Genomic DNA, 20962 nt, shown 5'->3' on the forward strand with positions numbered 1-20962 from the left:
GGCATTCGTTTCTGCAATCACCTTCTCGTTTGAATAAAATCTTTTCCCCGCCAGCCATTTTTTTATATTAAGGAACAAATAGTAGTCCGACGGAGCCAAGTCTGGAGAATAGGGGGGATGTGAAACGAGTTGGAACCCTATCTCCATCAGTTTTGCGGCCACAACTGCTGAGGCGTGAGCTAGCGCATTGTCTTGGTGGAAGAGGACTTTTTTGTGGGCCAATCGTGGACGTTTCTCTAGCAAGTCGGTTTTCAAACCATCCAATAACGATGAATAATATTCGCCTGTAATGGTTTTACTCTTTTCCAGATAGTCGATGAAGACTATTCCTTGCGAATCCCAAAAGACAGTCGCCATAACCTTCCCGGCTGAAGGAATTGTCTTCGCCTTATTTGGAGCAGATTCCCCCTTGGTAACCCAATGTTTAGACTATTCTTTGGTCTCAGGAGTATAGTGATGTATCCATGTTTCATCTACAGTGATGAAACGATGCTTAAAGTCTTGCGGATTTTGTTGGAACAGCTGCAAACCATTCTTGCAACACTTCACACGATCTCATTTTTGGTCAATCGTGAGTAATCGCGGCACCCATCTAGCGGATAGCTTTTTCATGTCCAAATGTCGGTGCAAAATATTATGTAGCCATTCGCTTGAGATGCCTACAGTACTAGCAATCTCACGCACCTTCACTCTTTTGTCAGCCATCACCATATCATGAATTTTTATCAATGATTTCTGAAGTGGTAACCTCAACAGGGCGTCCAAAACGTTCAGCGTCTTTTGTGCTCATATGGCCACTCCGAAAATTTTGAAACCACTTATAAACCATTCTAATCGAAGGTGCACAATCACCATAATGTTAATCAAGCTTCTGTTTAATCTCCTGAGGCGTTTTGCCTTTGAAAAAGTAATGTTTAATCAATACACAAAATTCTTTTTCGTCCATTTTTTACAACCACTCGATTTCTTTGACTGAAACGAATGTAAAAAGCAAAGTAATTGGCCGATCTGGCTGAAACTTGGTGTGTGCTCTTCCAAGATATGCCACTAACTGAAAATAACCTTGTTACGCACTAGTAACGCCATCTATCTGACTTTGCACGGACTTTTCAAACGACCCTCGTATACGAGTATACGAGTAGTAAAGCTTGGAAGTGAGAGGCTGCTTGGAGAGGTCTTAAAAGACAAACAACGGCTAATCGACACTTACCCAAATGCTACCGAGCTAGATTAGAATCAACTCGGCCCGAAGTTACTGGCGACTGTGTCACAAAGAATTTTTATAAATGAACCCTGCTAAAACAAGGACATTCAACCGGATTGAAAATCCAATCCGCTTTGAGTCTATTTCTGAATCCTACAAATAACAATTTAAATTTATCAAACTGGAATCGATCTGAATCCCGTTTAATATTTTTTTATCCTGAAATTAATTATTATAATATATAAAATTAATTTTGGGATAAAAAAACATTAAAATGAATTAAAATTTATTCTACTTTAATGTATTTAAATTGTCATTTGTAGGATTCAGAAATAGACTCAAAGTGGATTGGATTTTCAATCCGGTTGAATGTCCTTGTTTTAGCAGGGAATAGCTGTCCCTACCACAATTTAAAACATTTCCAAATCCGAACCCTATTACGAAGGGGCTTGGCTTCAGGTAAGAGAGGTACAGTGGTGAGCGGTTCCTGGTCTGACGCAGAACGGCTGAGAGGGTATGTGCTTTCGAGATGGCTGCAGATCTGCATGCCATTAAGTCTAGGTAGGAAGCTTCGCTCGAGGTATATCTGAAGGCTGCATCCCTAAATGATGATAAAGCGCAGGAGTTGCTGGAGAAAAATGAAGGACCAGAGGGGAAGGATGTTGGTGGCAAACAGGTAATGGCGTGACTACTCACCGCAGGGACTCAAAGAGTTATACATAGCTATAGTTTGCTCCGGACGAAGTTTCTCAATAGAAAGTTCTTGAAAGCACATGTTGAAAGGCTTCTCCTGCTCCCGGTGAAGGGACCTACATAGTCATTGTGATCATTGAAACCTAGATGACAAGTCGGATTGTGGATGACCACATTCAGGTGCCAGGGTTTTTGGTGATCAGAGAAGATCGTAATATACACGGAGGCGGAATTGTTATTTTCATATGCAACAGTTACAAAGTCACGAGGCTGGCTTCATCTGTCACAGAAAATCCTGGGAAAGCAGAAATCCCAAAGTACCCGATTTGTAGTGTGACAATAAGCGACTCTCCTCCGATACTTGTAAGGGTCATTTACCATCTACCTAAGGTACCTTTACAACATGGTTCGGATCTTTTTGCTGTTTTGAAAAAACTCTGTGATGGTTTCAGCTATAAAATCGTTATGGGCAATCTCAACGCAGATATGGTCTGTCGATTAGATGATGCTTGCGCTCTTAGTGGATGAACTGTCTCTGAAGCTCATTCAGCACGGCGCGACTCATCTTGTGGGTAATTCACACATAGATTAACATAATTATAACGGATGCTTGAGACGTTATTAAAGATTACAAGACTTAACTGTTGTCCAGCTTTGGTAAGCATATCATCATTGACGCCACGATAGATATTTAGACATCTTTTATTCAAGAAAGCTTTGCTGGACGGAATCTTCCAGCTATTCGCCCAAAAACACTGGCAGACATCTTGAGATACTACGACTGATAGTCTGCTAAGGCTATTGAAGCGGATCTGGAGGAAGCTGTTCGTTGTCTAAGCGAAAATTTAACTAACACAATGGATGTTCTAGTACCTATGATGATAATATACTCTAAGAAAAAATATTCTCCTCTGTTTGATCCGGAGTTGAGAATCTTGTTGGCAGATGACATGATATCATGTATAGATGTTACAAACGAACTGAGCGGGCGGATGTTTTCGGGGAGTTTCTTAAGCTTAGTAATGAGATTTGTGGAATTTCTGTCTCCGCACTCGATAATATGTATCGTGAGATGGCCGATGTTGAACCTATGAGCGAGGGAGGCTTTATTTTTAAATCTGTCACTATCAATGACACTATCTTCAATATGTCGCATTTCTCATCGCAGGCTGGCGGGGTGGATGGAATTCCCATGAAGTTGTGGCGAAGACACTTCCTGTATTAGACGAATACATGGTCTTAATCTTTTCCTTTCCTCATTTCCTAGGGGAGTCTTCTCGGGTGTCTGGAAGCAGACCTGGCTGATAGCTCTAAAAAAGAGGAATACTCTATCATGAATCTCGGACTTCGTCCGATAGTATTACGTACTCTGTTTTCTATCTAAGGTTCTTAAAGGGCTCACCCATGACCAAATCAAAGAGTATTTAAATAAGGAAAAGTTTCTGGATTCCCTCCAGGCTGGTTTCAAGTAGCATCACAGCACACAAACGGCACTCATTAAGCTGACTGATGATACGTATACTTATGGTCATTGACAAAAAGGATGTGACATTATTATTATTATTGGACTTCAGCAAGGCCTTTGATATGATATCACCTTTTAAGTTTCCCAGATAACTCCATAACCTTGGATTTTCCGGATCGACTCTTACGTGGCTGGAATCCTACATTCCTAAGGGTTGTACCTACAAAGTTACCTCTGAGGTGCTACAGAACTCTCTGTGGAGCAGAGGGTAATATTGTAGAGATTGAGCAATGCATGTGTACGATATATGTATTTTCGACATCTCGCGAGATGGGTCTGTTTCTCCCTTTAGCAAAAAGTTTGGTTGGTTTGAGCACAGGTATGCGCAAAGATGTTACCTCCCTGCTTATGTATAAATGCTTGATAACGGAGGAGCCAGGCTACCTGGCCGTGTTCTCCAATAAGCACAAGGCGAGGACAGAGATGACCAACAGGTCCTTTCAAATTATGGGTGACCGTGTCTGAAAATCTCTATTTCAGCCTCTGAGACATGTATTGTCGCTGAAAGGCTTCAAGAAGAGAACATATGCACACTTTTTTAAACTGGATCCGCAGGAGGGGGATGCTATGGAGCTATTTATATAATTTGTTTTGATTGACATAAATGTCTCTAAAAGTTTTTTCTGACTGCATTACTAGTCTTAAAGAAAACATACTAGTCTTTCAGGTATCATATAATGATGTCCTCAACAAAAAATTGGTCTATTATCTAGCTAAATAAATCAATGATAAGTTATTTATATTTATGTTTTGTACAGTTTTTTTACTCTAGGCATTAATTGAGAAAATCTCTATACAAATAATTCATTGTTTAGTTATATTTATGCTTATTAATATTATGTGCATGTGATTATACTATGGCTATGATGCGTGATAATGTATATTAATATATTTTAATGTGTCATCTTGACCAAATTGGAAAAATAAAAATATAATATTTACATATATTATATATTATATTGTATTGTATTATATTACTTGATAGTAAATAAAGAGACATCCATCAATCAATCAATTAACAATCAATCATCCACAGCTCTGTTAATTCATTTGTCTCCCTTCTTTGATGTACTGCTTCTTTTCTGTATCAGCTTGAGAACTATCGTATACAAAGTCAGTCTTTTATTTTTCCACCTTTATTTATGCTCTTTGACTTCTGCTCCTTCCTTTGGAAATCCGACTATTTTCCTGCAAAACGTTTGCGTTTTCAGCTTCCTCATGACGCTTCAATGGGTCACGAGGCATGAATGAAGCCTACCGCTAAGTTTCTCCTTCTCTCACCTTGTAAACCAGACAGAACATATCATACTGTATGATTTGGATAAATTAAACAGTTTATTTTATAAATAATAGTTTAGTTTTGTCATCCAACAAGTTTGGTGATTATAAGTATAAGTAGCTGATTTCTGCATATCGAGAGAAAAATAAGAAAAAAAAGGCATACTCTTTTTTGTAATCGTCATACTAATTATGAATATATCAACATATAGTGACTTCGAATGCACATCGAGGTCGTGATAAAAAAATGTAGTTTAACGTAAAATTTTTCAAACTTTCAAGATCTGCAGTCAAATACGAGGTCTGTCCGGAAAGTATCGGGCCTACGTTTATATCTTCGCGCCATAGTGTTCGAGCGACCTCTACCGGACAGAAACATCAACAGTAAAGCCTCACGAATCTATTGGTTACTTACTGACACCTGCCGGACGTATAGTTCATGCGCAGCGTGTCTTTTTTTACAGTGCCTTTTTTGCGTTCGTCGGATTTTGATATTGTTAAAAATGATTGAAAAACAAGATCAACGAATTTGCATCAAATTTTGCTTTCAACTCGGAAAAACCAGTTCGGAAACTATTGAAATGATGCAACAGGCCTTCGGAAGCGAGTGTATGAACATAACACGAATAAAAGAGTGGTATAAACGGTTCAAGGATAGTCGCACTTCTGTCGATAGTGATTCTCGTTCCGGCCGACGTTCGACGACAAAAACCGCAGATAATATTGAGCGGGTGCGATTTGCTATCGAACAAGAACGTTACATGACTGTGCGAGAACTAGAAGAAGAGCTTGGGATACCAAAAACTATCATTTCACAAAATTTTAACCGAAAATTTGGGAATGAAACGCGTGTGTGCGAAATTCATCCCAAAATTGTTCACAGCAGAGTAGAAGAACATTCGCTTAGAAATCGCTCTGGACAATCTGGTCAATAATGATGATAATGTGCTTAGAAAAGTTATTACAGGTGATGAATCATGGGTTTATGGTTATGATCCTGAAACAAAACAACAATCTTCACAGTGGAAGCATTCTGAATCGTCAAGATCAAAAAAAAGCACGTCAAAGTCGGAGCAATGTTAAGTCAATGTTGATTGTTTTTTTCGATTGTGAAGGTATTGTACATCACAAATATGCACCAACAGATTAGACAATCAATAAAGAATACTACGTTCAAATTTTGAAACGTTTGCGTGATACAGTAAGAAGAAAATGGCCGCACTTTTGGAAAAGTGGTGACTGGCTTCTCCATCACGATAATGCGCCAGCGCATTCATCCAATCTTGTGCAGCAGTTTTTGAGCAAACACAATATCGCATTGCTTCGACAACCTCCATACAGTCCCGACATAGCCCCTTGTGATTTTTGGCTGTTTCCAAAACTAAAAAAACCACTCAAAGGACACCGATTCGATGACAAAACAACGGTTGAAAACAATGCGACGAGTGTACTTAAGGCTATCCCTAAAAGTGAGTTCCAGGACTGTTTTGAAAAGTGGAAACATCGATGGAACCGTGTTATTTATTCAAGTGGGGATTAATTTGAAGGATGCCACCCACCAGATGATAAAGAATAGCCTAGCACGAAAATATAAAGGTAGACCCGATACTTTCCGGACAGACCTCGTATTATCCTTTGGCATAATATACACATTTGACCTTGAAATAACCCTGATTCAGACATGATGAGATCAAACAAACTTCAGTTTTAGATTCAGCAATCCTCAAAATTATAGAAATACTAGTTACATTCTTTTAAACAATTTTTTTCCTGAATTTGACCTTAAAATGCTCTTCAGATGCTACAGATTCAGATTCTGCCTTTCAAAATACATGAGAATATATGTATATCGTTTTCAATACAAACCACTTATTTTTTCTGTGTACCTATGATTTTATAAGATTCGTGCTGTGTCTAAGCTGACGGCGTATCTATTCCTTCATATAGACGTGATACTGCGGAAAATTCAGCGCGCTAAGTATGTAAGTGCACGGACTTTTCTGGAGCCTTCTGGCAATCATTTTTCGCTGAAAAGTCAATTCCAATAACGATTTTCATTATACCTAACTCGGCCTAAATAAATTCATTCGATTAACTTAGCTTGATTGGTGGCCTTGCTACATGCCAGATCATGGTAGCTAACATTGTCACGCCTCAGATAAAGCCATATGCCTTCGCCTATTGAAATGATTTAATCGTCGTGATTAATATATTCGTGGATTATATAAAGTAGATAACTTGCATTTTGAAGAGAATCAAAAAGGCTGGTTTAACGATAAAGAGAAGAAAGTCTAAAATTAGTGAGTCCGAAATATGCTATCTCGGTGTGAAAAGACGACAAGTATGTGCTCACCAGTAAGCATCGCATTGTTTTCGAGCAGGTGCAAGCTCTCCTAATACTGTTTATGTTCTTATCAGATGCGATTTCACTGCACCCTTTACTGTAAAGTATAACTCCAGTGATATCAGTAGACTTGGCAGTGTTCTGCTTGAGTGCCTAAATGGAAAAAATCACGTTCTTAGCTTCGCCAGTCGTATTCTTATTGCTAGTGACCAGAGGCTATCAGTGACCAAGCCTGAATGTTTGAACGTTATATAGTCGATTGAAAAATGTAGACCATATTTAGAGAGCTACTAATTCACTATTGCAATAGATCACTATAGCCTAGTATGGCACCAAACTATACGTAACCCAAATGACAACTTAGACTCGTGCATCAGGCAGGTGAAGAGAACGTATTACCTGATGCACTATTTGTATGTACGAAACTTAAGAGCACTTAGTAGCTTCGTCGTCTTCTTTCATTGTCGGTAAAAACCTTAAAGATCTTTGATACTCACGGAAGCTTAGACAGGTTTCTGAGAACTGGAAAGATAATCCCACTGGAAAGTAGTCGATGGACATCTGTTTATCTACTGGTCCGATCCTACGATCGATGATTTAATACCTGAAAACTTGTGGTTTCGTTAAACCAGTACGAACTAGTCTTCGTGAAACGTCAGAAAGAATTTATGGCAGAACAGCAGGACGACTGTAAGACGCACCAAAAGGCTGTCCTCTGTTTTTATTGGCCCTATTTCTATAAGGACATCATACACTTTGTGTATAAATGTCAAATATACCAACAAATAAAAGTTTAATAAAAAACTCTCTCCAGACTTATAAGAAAATACTTACAATTAGTTACCTATCCGTGGGGGGGTCGTCTGCAGTGATACTATGAAACCTTTTCCTCATTCGCCTCAAAGACACGAACATCTGTTGATTTTCTTGGATATCTTCTTATACGAATGACCAACGCTAAAATCATCGAACAAAGCAGAGAAAGACCCAAATGACAGTATTCTTGTCGATGAGAATCATCCCAATAGTGAAATTGACGTATCTTTAATTAGTGAAAGCTTAAGGCTCGATGATCAGACTACTGCTGACAAGCCAGCAATTATTACTCCACCTTTACCACTCACGAATGTAACTCTTCGGCAAAGCTCAAGCCAAATACCCCGAATTTCTACCGTCGTTTCCCTTGAATGAGAGGCCGACTATGTGACTTAAGAAATGTAAGAACGACATCTGCCAAGTCTTACCTCAGCATCTGCGTTTGAGAGACAAGCCAGTTATATAAAACTTTCCTTACAGTAGTAAGTGTTATGGGGATCGTGATCCACGTTTATCATTCGAGCAACTATTTTCTTCCATACTAGCAATTGATAAAGAAATTACCCTGGTGTACCGGCATTTTTTCATCGGCCCTGGGTGTACCGACTTTTTCTCTATCGACGTGTGATGGTAGTATCTTGATTGGTTATGTATCGACATCGCCGTGTGTGTCGCAGTCCAACGAGAGTACTTATGCTGCTTCACCGATCGTCCCCATGTACCATACCCTCGTGCATGCGAGTGATGAATAACATATGGAACGAAAAAAAATACAATTTGGTATATGTTAAAAAAAGTATTTTTATTCATTCATAAGAGATGTGACGAGACCAGGCCGTGTGCCGGTCTCTCGTCCGCGTTTCTCCCTCCCCCACTCGGCTAGGCGTGGTGGCCAACGTTGGGCGCATTTAAGTATGCGCTTATTACTTGGTCTTTTGTTTCAGCGCCAAGGACGGGCCAGCGCAGTTGAGCGCAAGAAAAGTTGAGGAGCGCGGAAAGAGAGTGAGAAAGAGAGAGAGAGAGAGAGAGAGAGTATTAGGCCCATGCAGGGATTGGCAGGCGCGCAACGCGTGACCGATAAGCGACGCGTCGCGTGCCGCCTAACTAATAGGTCAAGGTAGGGACAGGAGCGAGCGCCGCTGAGCGGCTGCAAGATGCGCGCAAGAATTAGTGCGTGAGGAAAATCGCAGCCGAGTCCTACTAGAGTCAGGGAGTCGAAGCCTAGTCCTACTAGAGTGCGGAAGTCCGAGCCCAGCAGAGAGAGCAGTTTGGGATAGCCGGAAGGAAGGAAGATCAACCCTACCGGCAACGGCTTTGCCAGCAACTGCAGCCAGCCCACCTGCTAGGAGAGTCAACGTCGCCTACGGATACCTGGTCAGCGACAGCGGTTAGCGACGATCTGACCAGCGACGACACCCGGTACTTCCTGCGGCAGCGTATGGCTCAGGATTCTCGACGTTGCGAGGAACAGGAGATACAAGGTCAAGCCTTCCTTTTCTTCTTTCTCTCTACACTCTCTCTCTGTTGATGCGACGACCGGTGCGCGTTGAAAGAGATAGCCTGGCACTCACGTGCCGGCTATCTGAAGGTTCGCGCTAGGTTTAATTCATAGTGACGTAAGCTGCGACCGGTGAATTGTCCAGGCGCCCACGTGCCGGGCAATTTACCCGGTATTAGTTCGCATAGTTTTAAGTAAGTTTGTAATAGGTTAAGTACGCGATTAGGTATTAGTGAAATGCGAAATGTTCATTTGTGATTATCTTAAGTAGTTTATTGTTCTATTTGTAGTTTGTTGGTCGGTAATTTAGATTATGTTATGCGCGCGTATGTTCAGTGTGAATAATTATTAATAATAATAGGTTGTAAGTGAGATTTGATTCCTGTCTTTGTATAATTTATTTATCAACCTCCCCTCGTTCTTCTCCCTCAATTGTCATGAGCGAAAGTGCCTCACTTACCCCGCAAAAGAATTGGTAACAAGGAACGAGTTTTGTTACAGAGATATAAACAATAAGTTGTCTAAACACATGATATTTCAAAGTTTCTTAAAACTTTCCTACTTTGACATTGATTTGGAGATGAATGAATAATTTTTTGTAACGGATTTCCATGTAGACTGTTTGTCTTCTTTTTTATTTTTCGAGCTCCTTTTGATCTCTAGGAGGACAGCGTATTGTGCCTTGTTATTCTAACCCACGTTGATGAATGAAAATATACTCTTATGTGTGTGGTTTTTAATAGAAACTATTTGTTTATACATCTAGAAGTGTTTGAATTGAGGAGAGTGGGAATAAGTACAAAATTATAAGTGTACTCAAATTTAATGTTATTAATCACAGATATAAGCTAATTTAACAGTAGGGTGAATTACAAGAACAAAAACACGCGTTATAAGCTAATTTGAACCAAATGAGTTAAGTGGAAGTGAACAGTGTAAATAAGTCTCGTTACAGACGTTAGAAAACGAAATTCTTTTACACAACGTCGCGGAGCTAAGTTAGAAACGCAGTGACTTAAAACGAAATGACGGAAAATCGCGAGGTTACTGAAAGAATGCGAGGGTGTCAGACCTGGGCGAGTATTGGAGCTAATTTGACGATAGAATTCGCCGTTCTTGGCTGCCGAAATTTTCCCTCTCTCCTGCCGCTATTCTTTCCTGGTCAAGGCCCAGAGGCGTAGCTTTTCCGGGCCCTTTTCCGATCCGCTTCGTTTTCTACCCCATTCCTCCCTTGAATTAATGATTCGGTTTCGATGGTTGCCCGTGGTCATTTTAGTTCGCGTGAGTATATAAAAAATTTTAGCTCTCTCCTTCAATATCAACTCGGAAATTTTTATTTCTTAGTTGCGAGGTGCATGAGTTCTCCTAATCGTTTTAGGTGCTCATGCACAGCATGTGAGGGTGGTGATAGCAACGTTGCAATTGCGTCTTTGCGCATACATTCGTTTTCTCATTTAAGCACGGACAGTGCAGGACGGAAAATTCGGTCTAACGATCAACGTATCTCTCGTAGCGGAACGCCCGAAGCTCTATCGTCCTTGAAACGACTCATGTTTCACTTAAACTATCAAACTTATACTTAAGTGCCATTTGTTACACACATGTTTGCAAGACGATTTACAACTTTTCTTTTTGAGAAGGCCCGTGAAAAAAACAAACTCGAGCGATGTGCCTTATCTTGATCTATCTAAGCGCGTCCGATTTCTTCGAGCGGTCGGGTACTACAATGTGTCGCCGCTGCGTGGTTATTAATGACCCTCGGTATCATCCTATTGTTTTATTTTATGGTGGACGACGAAAGACGAGCCATTAGGATGTGTACCGTAGATGTATTGGCTTCTCTCTTTCTAAACTTTCGCTGAGACGATTGAAAAAAACAAATGCTTGAAATATTCAGGCGACCAGCTCACGTTTGTCATCCGCAACAAGAAGTGTTGCTTCTTCTGGAGAAAAAATCAGAATTAGCTTCGTTTTTGCTCTGTATCCAAGCTTTTGAATGTTCGCTTACTCTTTCAGGTTATTCTTTCAGGTCAGAGTAAATATTAATGCACTTCATATCGAATCTTTCTCTATTAAGATCGATGTATAAATATATTTCTTGTATCTCATGTTTCAATTCAGTTATAGATTTTTATATATTTTAGATTTCTATCAACAGACTGTTTTTAATGTAATGAAACCATATGTGCTCTCAATATCTCCTAGATTATATGAAAACAAATTCATAATCTTTTTTGAAATAATTGAAAGAAACTGGGTGATTTGAAATAAACAGTGATTGCAATGGAGGTAATTAAAAAAATTCATGTAAAATTGAAATGTATGCCGCTGTACCATCAGGAATATTATTTTTAGTCGGAAACTTCAAACGTACATCGACAGCAGCTTGTTTCAGTAACTTGTTTTGTTTTCAACAATTTATCACTATCAATGGCGCATACGTAATAAATTGTTTTTCGACTGAAAATGGATTATACATACAATCTCTGTTGAAGTAGCTTAGTTGAAATTGTGCATAAATGTCATGTAAGATAGAGTATTGATTCTTGTCGATGTCAAAATTCAAATTGCCATAAGGATATCGATTGAAGTTTAGAAAGAGTTTCACATTAGTCAAGCAACAATGATCAAAATTGATAGCATTTCTCTTCTTGTCAATTTTGCGCTTAGTTTGAAAACCAAGTATAATAAATCATGCATTTTCTAATTGATCGGATGTTTTGACAACCCAAATATGTTTAGATGTTTGTGGGAGTACTGGTTTTTCATAGAGTTTCCATGACTTATAGAGATTGGAACATCTTTTTGAATAAAATTGTAAAGTTATATTTTACGTTTATCTGACATGATAACATAAGGCATCAACTATTCAGTACCAGTTATTTCTAGTTTTAGAGTTTCATTCATTATCAGCGTCAATCTTAAGACGATTTTGCGCGATTGCATTCTGATTATCTCCTGACTGAGTTAAAATAAGTTCATATTTTACATTAAATCATTGTCAATCTTTTGAAAATCTTCTGCAAACCCTAAGATCATTGAAAGTGGTAATGAAATATCAAAGTTATCATTACCATTTAATGTATTTCGAGTTTCTTCAACATTAAGCCATATAGCATTTTCAAAAAATCTGCTTTGATTTTAATTGAGTGAAACTAAACCTTTCATAGTACTGGTTAATCCAACATTTTTACATTTATCTACCTCTACAGCATTAATTTCATAACGAATATCTTCAAATAAGTGACAAATAGCATTGTTTATGAACTTTGTATCAGTAACTGCAGTACTATCACTTTTTATTAGATTTTCAACTATAAAATAAATAGTATAGACTGAACCACATAAAAATTTTAAATGTAAGAGATCGCATACGTAAGTATTGTAATTTTGATAGTTTTTATAATTATACTTACTTCGATCAACTTTGAAATATTTGATGAGATCTAAAGGTTGTCTTAAATCGCCAAAGCTGTAGAAGTAAAATTTTTACCACTTTTTCGATATGCAACCTAATATGTGCCTAGCCCTGAATTATTATCAAAATTCTCGATAGCACACTCTTTCACTAGTGGTCCTTGTTTTGGTAGAGAGTTTCTCATATGAGCACCACGGAAATTCGAAATTATTTATGTCATAATTTATTAAAGAACTATATGTTAATTTTACTTCGAAGTTTTTTTTGCTTTCTCATAATTCTTTTTAACAATAGTTTTCTTTTTTCAATTAGTAATTAGTACGGATAAAAATCGATTGCCACCTGTACGCTTCCTATGGTCTCTCTCTCTCTCTCACTCTTGGCTGCTACTCAAAATGGCCCACTCAGCCATATATTTACGCTACTATCGCCAATACTGCGTTTCAGCGACTTTTGCAGTGCTTTATTAGGCATCATCTGCACGGTCTATGTGTTTAGTGTAATGTAGCATTGGTGGCGTGCGTGTGCGCGCGTATATATAGAGTAGGGAAAAAATATCAAATACCCTGGAAATTTTGATAGATAAGTTCTTGTGACGAAAGCAAGCGTTGCGCTTGTTCTCGTCGGAATTTTCTCCGAATCCTCCTCTCTCTCGGCAAGGCATGGTGACCAGCTTTAGGCGCATTCTTAAATGCGCCTAATGCATGGTCTTTGTTTCAGCCGACGAAGAATGCCGAGCGAGGCCGAGCCGGCCCGAAGCTGTTACGCTAACGATAGTATAGAGATGTTAGAAAGAGAGAGAGAGATAGTTGAAGGCGTGCGTGCCCTACGCAAGATTAGGCAGGCGCGCATCGCGTACCAATTAGTGCATTGGTCGCGCGCCGCTTAATAAGTAGGTCAAGTGGGGAGAGAAAAAGAACGACGAAGAAGCTGTAGGTCGCGGAAGAGAAAAACGAGCGACACTAACGGTAATAAGTCGGGTAGTCAGTAAGAATGTTCCCAGTCTATCAAACGGTCAGCGGTACGAAGTCAAAGTGCAACGGAGGAGAAAGGGCCAACCGAACGCACGCACCACCAAGGGCCGAGGAGGACCGAGAGGACAGAGGACGACTGTCTTGCTCCAGCAAATTCTGCTCGGGACGCTACTTGAAGGAGCCGGCAGGAGTTGCCCAGCGATGACCAGCATATGGTGCGCAAGGCGCAGCCAGGACTCCCGTTTCAGTATCAAAGGTCAAGTCACGCAAGTTCATCTCTCACTCTCTCTCTCTCTCTCTTTGACGATGGCACAGTGCATAATTTTAAAATATTAGGTAGGTAGCAAGGCGTGCACACGCCGGTTACCTACCCTAATTACGGTAGGTGTCATAAATCGCTCAAAGAGAAATCGCCCAGGCGATCCTTCGCCGGGCGACTTTCTCTTTTAGCTAAGTAGCCTTAGTCGGTTCGTCGTCAAGGCATTATCTGCCGGGCGACGCGCGTTGTGTCTTGTATAGATTTGTAAGCGCGATTAGTTAGTTAACTTGTTTTCTTTTGTAATGGGTGTTAAGAACATCGTTGTGTTTATTAGATTAAGAGATTGTAAAAGCTGATTTTATGAGTTCATTTTGAAATGCGGTTTATTATTATGCGGTAATTCATGTACGGGTTTGAAATATAAGTGTAAATTGATTTTGATTTGATTTAATTAGATTTGTTTAAATGCGAATTTGCGTTTGTGTATAATTCCCTAACCATCTTCATTTCTTTGCCTTCTCCCCCTTCCCGCCTCAATTACTATGAGCGTGTGCGCCTCACTTGCCCACCTTAAAAAAATGGTTAACGAACGAGCTTTCGTTATATGCTATTAAAAAATTATAAAAGTTAGGATTTTGTAATTATTACCGAGGAATTTAATAGTAGCTTTAATTTTGATATTTAACATCACCTTCAAGATAATTTCAAGGTCAAATAAATTTTTTTAAATGGTAACTCCTATTTTTAACATCGGCATTCGTAAGAGCGGAAAATTTATTAAAATTCTTATAACAATACTATTAACAAGCAAGAAAATACTAAATTTCTGAGTTCACAATATGATAAATGGCTTAGTTTTACATAAGTTATAATTTTAACTCATATTATGATTTTCAGTAGTAATTTGTATAATCTCATTTAATACGTCTATACTGTTCACATTTGTAATTAGTTGTCGAAGTATCTCTGTTCTTCTTTTATTCGTGTTATATAGGTGTATCAATATATCATTTCATGCCAACAGATATAGATAACTCTTCTTATAAATCTAATGAATTGTTTTCAACTGTACAAAATGTGACGGCAATATGTTAATTTTACTATTCTCGATTTGACAAGTAGCTTGTGATACTATAATAATAATATTATAATAATATTTTTATATGACATTTTATTAACTGTATTATAAATAATGAGTGAGATAATCCATGTAAAAGTAATTGTATAACATTTATTTATTTTTTATAATAAAGACAGTTCCTGATGAGACTGACAAAGAGGATCAGCGAAACATAGATAAAAGAAGAGATAAGATCTTTGATCATTATATGTTTGGAATGATCCTTCCTATCGTATGGATAATTGTTTTCTTCAAAATTAATTATCCACTCTGTAATAAAAATTCATCAGTTTATGGTCACAAATGATCACTTTTTGAGTGTAACAAATTTTTACGCGTTGCTGTGGAGTTGAAGTCGAATGAAGATTTATGTGACTACGAATTGCAAAAAGAAGGGTCAGAGCCCCTGTGCGTTGTCTTTACAAAACAGTCTTCTTACAGAGTCAACGTCATTCCATTATGGGCTCTCTTTTTTATATCAATTATTAAGAAATAAGTTTCTTTCTATCTTTAAGAGCAACTGTATCCTTAAAAAGTGTATGGCCTATCTCACATAATATTACAAGGCTAGAGCTTCTACTATAAACAGTGTGCCCGTTATATGCATAACTACCGTCAGTTTTCCTCTATCCTTTAATATGAGAGAATATTTTTATATAGTTTGACTTAGTATCTAGTATGCTTAACGTTATAGTCAAGAAAGAAACCCGCGCATAATACATAGGAAAAAATCATTCAATCAAATTAAACGAAACTTTGGGAAAGATAGATCTTCAGGTTCTGAACAAAAGTTCTTATAACCATTACCAACCAAAATTAATACCCGAAGATCTAGAGGTCGTCAAAGATCAAAAATTGGTATAACGTTGTATGAGTAGGTGATACACAAAATATATCCTAAATCCTATAAAATATAGATCAAACTAGGTATGTATTATGTTTTGGAGATCTCATAGCCACTTATATACCCTTATATCCTGTCTTGACATTACAATTTTTGAAAGAAATAACCTTTGATACTTATCAACTGTATTTAGCACCTTCATATATTCAAGACAATTTTAAGAGTTCTAAGAAGTGTTCAAGATGCTTCGATGGATGCTGATGATATTGAAATCATTGACCTAAATCTCGATCAATTGTTACCAGATATATTATAGATAATTATGAATATGAGTAGTATATACTGCCGGTCACCTACTTTAGGCCCCCCGCCGCAAAATTAATAAAAATTTTAAAGTCTCTGGTAAAAAATAACGTACAGAGTCGCTCGGCAGCGTGTTTGAAAGATCTTTCCAAGAACTTTCAAATGATATGAATCATGAATGACATCGATTGTTTTTTAATTTTTTGCAAACAATAATTCAACATTTTAAATTGGGAAAATTTTTTGCTAACTTTGAAAATTTGCCAAATCTGGAAAAATAATCTTACATAAAATTGGGTTAGAGCATTTTTTAGCTTTTATCAAGCTCTATCTGAATCACTTGTCAAAAAATTATTTTCGTTAAAACCGACACGCGCACGGGCATTTTTTCCGAGAAGTAATAGTTTTTTTAAACATTTTTTATCTCCGTAAATTCTAAAATTTCAAAAAAATGTATGGGAGAAAAAATGTTTGTTTTTGCAAGTGGAATACTGTATTACATTTATTTTTATTTAAAAAAAAAATTTTTGTCAATTTTTTCACAGCTGGTCCCCTAAAAATATGAAAACTATATCAAATTTTTTTTTCACTTATTCAATATTATTCTATAATAAATGTCATGAATTTTTCAAAAAATGAATTTTCTCTTTTTTTTTGGTCTTAGAAAACTTTTTCTCTTTTTTTTTGCCAAATTCATGATATTTATTATAAATATTATTGAATAAGTGAAAAAAAATTTGACGTGTTTTACATCTTTTTGGGGTACGAGCTATAGAAACAAAAATTTTTTAAAATCGATAAAAATTTTTTTTAGAAAAAAAATAGTATAATATTCCACTTGCAATAACAAACATTTTTTCTCCCATACATTTTTATGAGTTTTTAGAATTTACGGAGATAAAAAAGGTTTAAAAAAACTATTACTTCTCGGAAAAAATGCCCGTGCGCGTGTCGGTTTTGATGAAAATAATTTTTTGACCAGTGATTCAGATAGAGCTTGATAAAAGCTAAAAAATGCTCTGACTCAAATTTTTGTAAGATTATTTTTCCAGATTTGGAAAATTTTCAAAGTTAGCAAAAAACTTTCCAAATTTAAAATGTTGAATTATTGTTTGCAAAAAATAAAAAACAATCGATGGCTATCATGATTCACACCATTTGAAAGCTCTTGGAAAGACCTTTCAAACGCGCTGCCAAGCGACTCTGTACGTTAATTTTTACCGGAGACATTGAACTTTAAAATTTTTACTAATTTTGCGGCGGGGGGGCTTAAAGTAGGTTATCGGCCGTGTATATGATATATTTTAAAAAAAGTCTATTTGTTTTTGTTTGATTTATTATTTACATTATGTCATACGCTTCATACAGAAAGAAATCATCGTGTAAGACTTGTTGTTTAAGTGATCTCAGTCAACGGATTGTACATTGCAATTCTAAAAAATAACTACTGTACATTGCTAGTCACGGACTATTATCTCATCCAGCAAATTGGTTAAAAGTTTTACACGTTTCAAAGAAATCGCACATGCATAAGTGATGCATAAGTTTATTTGAAATCTTTTTCCACGAGCTGCCAAATAATATAGATGACGAATGTAATAAACTGTGTTTTAATTATTTTATGATAATTCAACATTGAAATTTTTCATTTCAATTGTCATACCTAGTTAATTTTCAAAAACAAAATCACGCAAAACATTGAAGTACAATATTTTATATCTCTTTTCCAGCCCTTTGTAAATTACTAAAACAAATCATTTTTCTGAATAATAGTACGTTTTCTACTTTTCATATCTTCATTATTTGAAACATTGGAAAAAAGCTCATTGAAAAGAAAATGTTAATTTGTTACATCGAATATTGTAGTACTGTAAGTTTGTTAGCTTCTTATAGAGAAAAAATATTTTGTAATTTCTACTTACAGCTGAAATGCTAAAAGTACTTTTTTTATTTCTAAGACCACTGAAAACTTAATTAATGTATAATATATAAATATCATCTAAATATTATTCTGTAAGACAGTTTATTTGAAAATTAAATTGATATTTTTCGTCATATATAACAATTTAATGAATATTCGTTATTTAGCCTACCGAGTCGGTCGAGCAGTATGCCATTGCAGAATATAAATAACACAAATGTATACATATCTTTAGATATTCGATACAAATCGTTTGATTAATTAACTTTATTGAATTTATTTCAAAACTATTTAAAGTTGTATATCTACAATATTACTAATACATGCTTTGTTTTACGTATTCTATGTAACTACACCGATCTTTAGGATATGGTAGTCGTAAACATACTGTTAATTCACAGTACACTGTTAGTTCCATGCAGTAGTCATTCGTTTGAGTCGTACACTTTAATGTTTATCCTAGGTTTAATATTCTCATCAAGAAAATAAATGTAAAATTTTTTACTATACATATTTTAAAGAATAACGTATATTTAAAATAATCTAATATAATTTTTACGTTTCTTCAAATGTTAAAGTAGTTCTAATATAATCGTTCCTCTTTATTCTTACTTCCTGTCATGAAGCTTCTGAGCTGATTATATAATGGAGTATTATCTATTGTAACTTACTTTATGACGTAAAAAAAATAGTTTATTTCCGTAATTCACACATTGAATGTAGTAGTAATACGTTTTATTTATATATTAAGGCGCAAATACAATTGTATTCAATAAAAAGAGATATTCATTAAAACTTTAAAAATAATTTTTTTTAGTTACGCATAGGTACATGAACACAGTCAGATATTTTTTTTATAATCATCTATTATAATTTGTATTATTTATCTCAAAATAATTTTTTCTGTAAATGAAGAGTTCTCATTTATATGCAATATTTCTACAAAAAAGCATTGTGATCTGATTAACCAGTGTAAAACTGAATAAGGAAGCTGACTATTTTTAAGTAACTAAACTACTTATAGTAAGCTGCTCTAAACTTTTATTTCCAAAAAATTTTCCGTTTTAAATCGAGCATAAACAACTGATTTTATATATTATATATATTTATAAGTGTATGTGTTTGCCGGTTAATGCATGTTGGCATGTAACTATGCGTATGTGGTTGCAGAAATTCTATTGAATTGATTGTATATATATAGGTAAGACATCAGTATAAGAAATGAATTTTAACGGGCCTGAGAAGAACTGATTTAAGAATTTCAACAATTCTATGTGCAAAATCTTCAAATAAAAAATTTGTAACCTATATTTCATTTCTAAAATATTCTTGTACATATTTGTATTAATAATTTTAAGAGAAATTACACACACATACACACCCAACTAGTGAGGCTTTGCCCCGTGCTCAGTTCGCTTGCCAACTTCTTAATCGAAATTAAATACAATTTAAACTCATGCATTCAAAGTTTAAAAAAAATTATTTTGTAGAATTACTTGGACATTATATATATACATTATGAAAGGTTTGCATACATAATATATTGCTGTTGAAACAGTTTGATACCCCCTTACCCTAGCCAGCAAAGTGTAATGGACAGTGAAAAAAAAAATACCATTCGAAATATGTCTAATTGACCCCTCCAAAAATACTCATTATTTTAATTGAATCCCTTCAGTTGTCCCAAAAAAATTAAAAACTATGATAATTTTTTTATTATTTGCAACTGCAATATCTTTAGTAATACTTAATAATTTTGTAAAGAAGCAAGGCAAAAAAATTGAACTTTTGCTCGTTTTAATTGCACCCCTCTTACTTTTTCAAAATTATTAATATATATGTCAAAAACAACAATCTAATTTTATTATATGTTCTTTCCGAATAGATTATTGGGTTATTGGGTTTTTGGAAAGAACATACAATAAAATTCGATTGTTGTTTTTGACATATATATTAATAATTTTGAAAAATAAGAGGGATGCAATTAAAACGAACAAGGGTTCAATTTTTTTGTCTTGTTTCTTTGCAAAAATATTAAGTATTACTAAAGATAACGCAGTTGCAAAAAATGAAAATATTATCATGGTTTTTAATTTTTTTTGGAAAAACTGAAGGGATTCAATTAAAATAAAGAGCAATTTTGGAGGGTGCAATTAGAGATATATCGAATGGTATTTTTTATTTTCATTGTACATTATATTTTACAGGCTGGGGCAAGGGGGGTCAACTTGATCGCCGATTGAAATTTTTTCTCTCACATACTCGGTAGAACAAAAAGCTATCTTTAGCTTTTTTAACAGACAGCGAGTTGTTTAGACATGCTTTCTCTTACTTTTCAACATTCTGTAAAAATGTATAAGATCTGTGACGTCCGAGTCACTATCTCAGGTACGTCTGAGGCGGACGATATCTCAGGTGCTCTTTTTGTGTTCGCGCCGTTTGCGCTTCAAGGATAAGAAAGAGTGTGTGCATGTGTAAAACGATGCTTCGAGAGCAGAAAATATAAATCAACCAATGATGGTTCGTAAATCATCACGAATGCCGCGCCGGCCTGCATGACGTCTGTTAGGAATGAGTGCGATTAGAGGGTTTCGAGCACTTTTGTCCGTTCGCCTTAACAACCCGCGTTGTATATGTCTTTCGTCTGTTAAACAGCTTGAATTGCTATCCGCTATTTATGATGTTTTCCAAAAATATAAGAACGAAACACATGTGTGTAATCCGAGCAATTCTCGGTCTCAGCACGCCTGGGGAAACCCAAATTG

The 20962-nt window shown here is 36.2% G+C and overlaps 2 protein-coding genes across 7 annotated transcripts in view; one reads left to right on the top strand and one right to left on the bottom strand.

Moving 5' to 3' along the window:
* LOC131663792 (uncharacterized) overlaps window positions 1-18574 on the bottom strand; it is a 235802-nt gene extending 217228 nt beyond the window's left edge. The window contains exon 1 of one of the 2 annotated variants that reach the window (XM_058934439.1): window positions 4401-4437. In XM_058934439.1, the coding sequence (XP_058790422.1) occupies window positions 4401-4422 (22 nt within the window). In that variant the 5' untranslated portion in view covers window positions 4423-4437. Of the gene's footprint in view, window positions 1-4400; window positions 4438-18369 lie in introns of those variants that run through there. The other variant, XM_058934432.1, reaches the window with a different exon arrangement.
* The window catches only part of LOC131663753 (glutamate [NMDA] receptor subunit 1), a 1362975-nt gene continuing 1359860 nt past the window's right edge, over window positions 17848-20962 (top strand). For 3 of the 5 annotated variants that reach the window (XM_058934360.1, XM_058934403.1, XM_058934412.1), the window contains exon 1: window positions 17848-17871. In XM_058934360.1, the coding sequence (XP_058790343.1) occupies window positions 17863-17871 (9 nt within the window). In that variant the 5' untranslated portion in view covers window positions 17848-17862. Of the gene's footprint in view, window positions 17872-18592; window positions 18689-19201; window positions 19221-20962 lie in introns of those variants that run through there. The other 2 variants (XM_058934385.1, XM_058934395.1) reach the window with 2 other exon arrangements.

The sequence above is a fragment of the Phymastichus coffea genome, unplaced genomic scaffold, assembly GCF_024137745.1.
Source record: "Phymastichus coffea isolate CEN01 unplaced genomic scaffold, Cenicafe_Pcof_1.1 PCOF00002, whole genome shotgun sequence".
NCBI classification, from domain to species: domain Eukaryota; kingdom Metazoa; phylum Arthropoda; class Insecta; order Hymenoptera; family Eulophidae; genus Phymastichus; species Phymastichus coffea.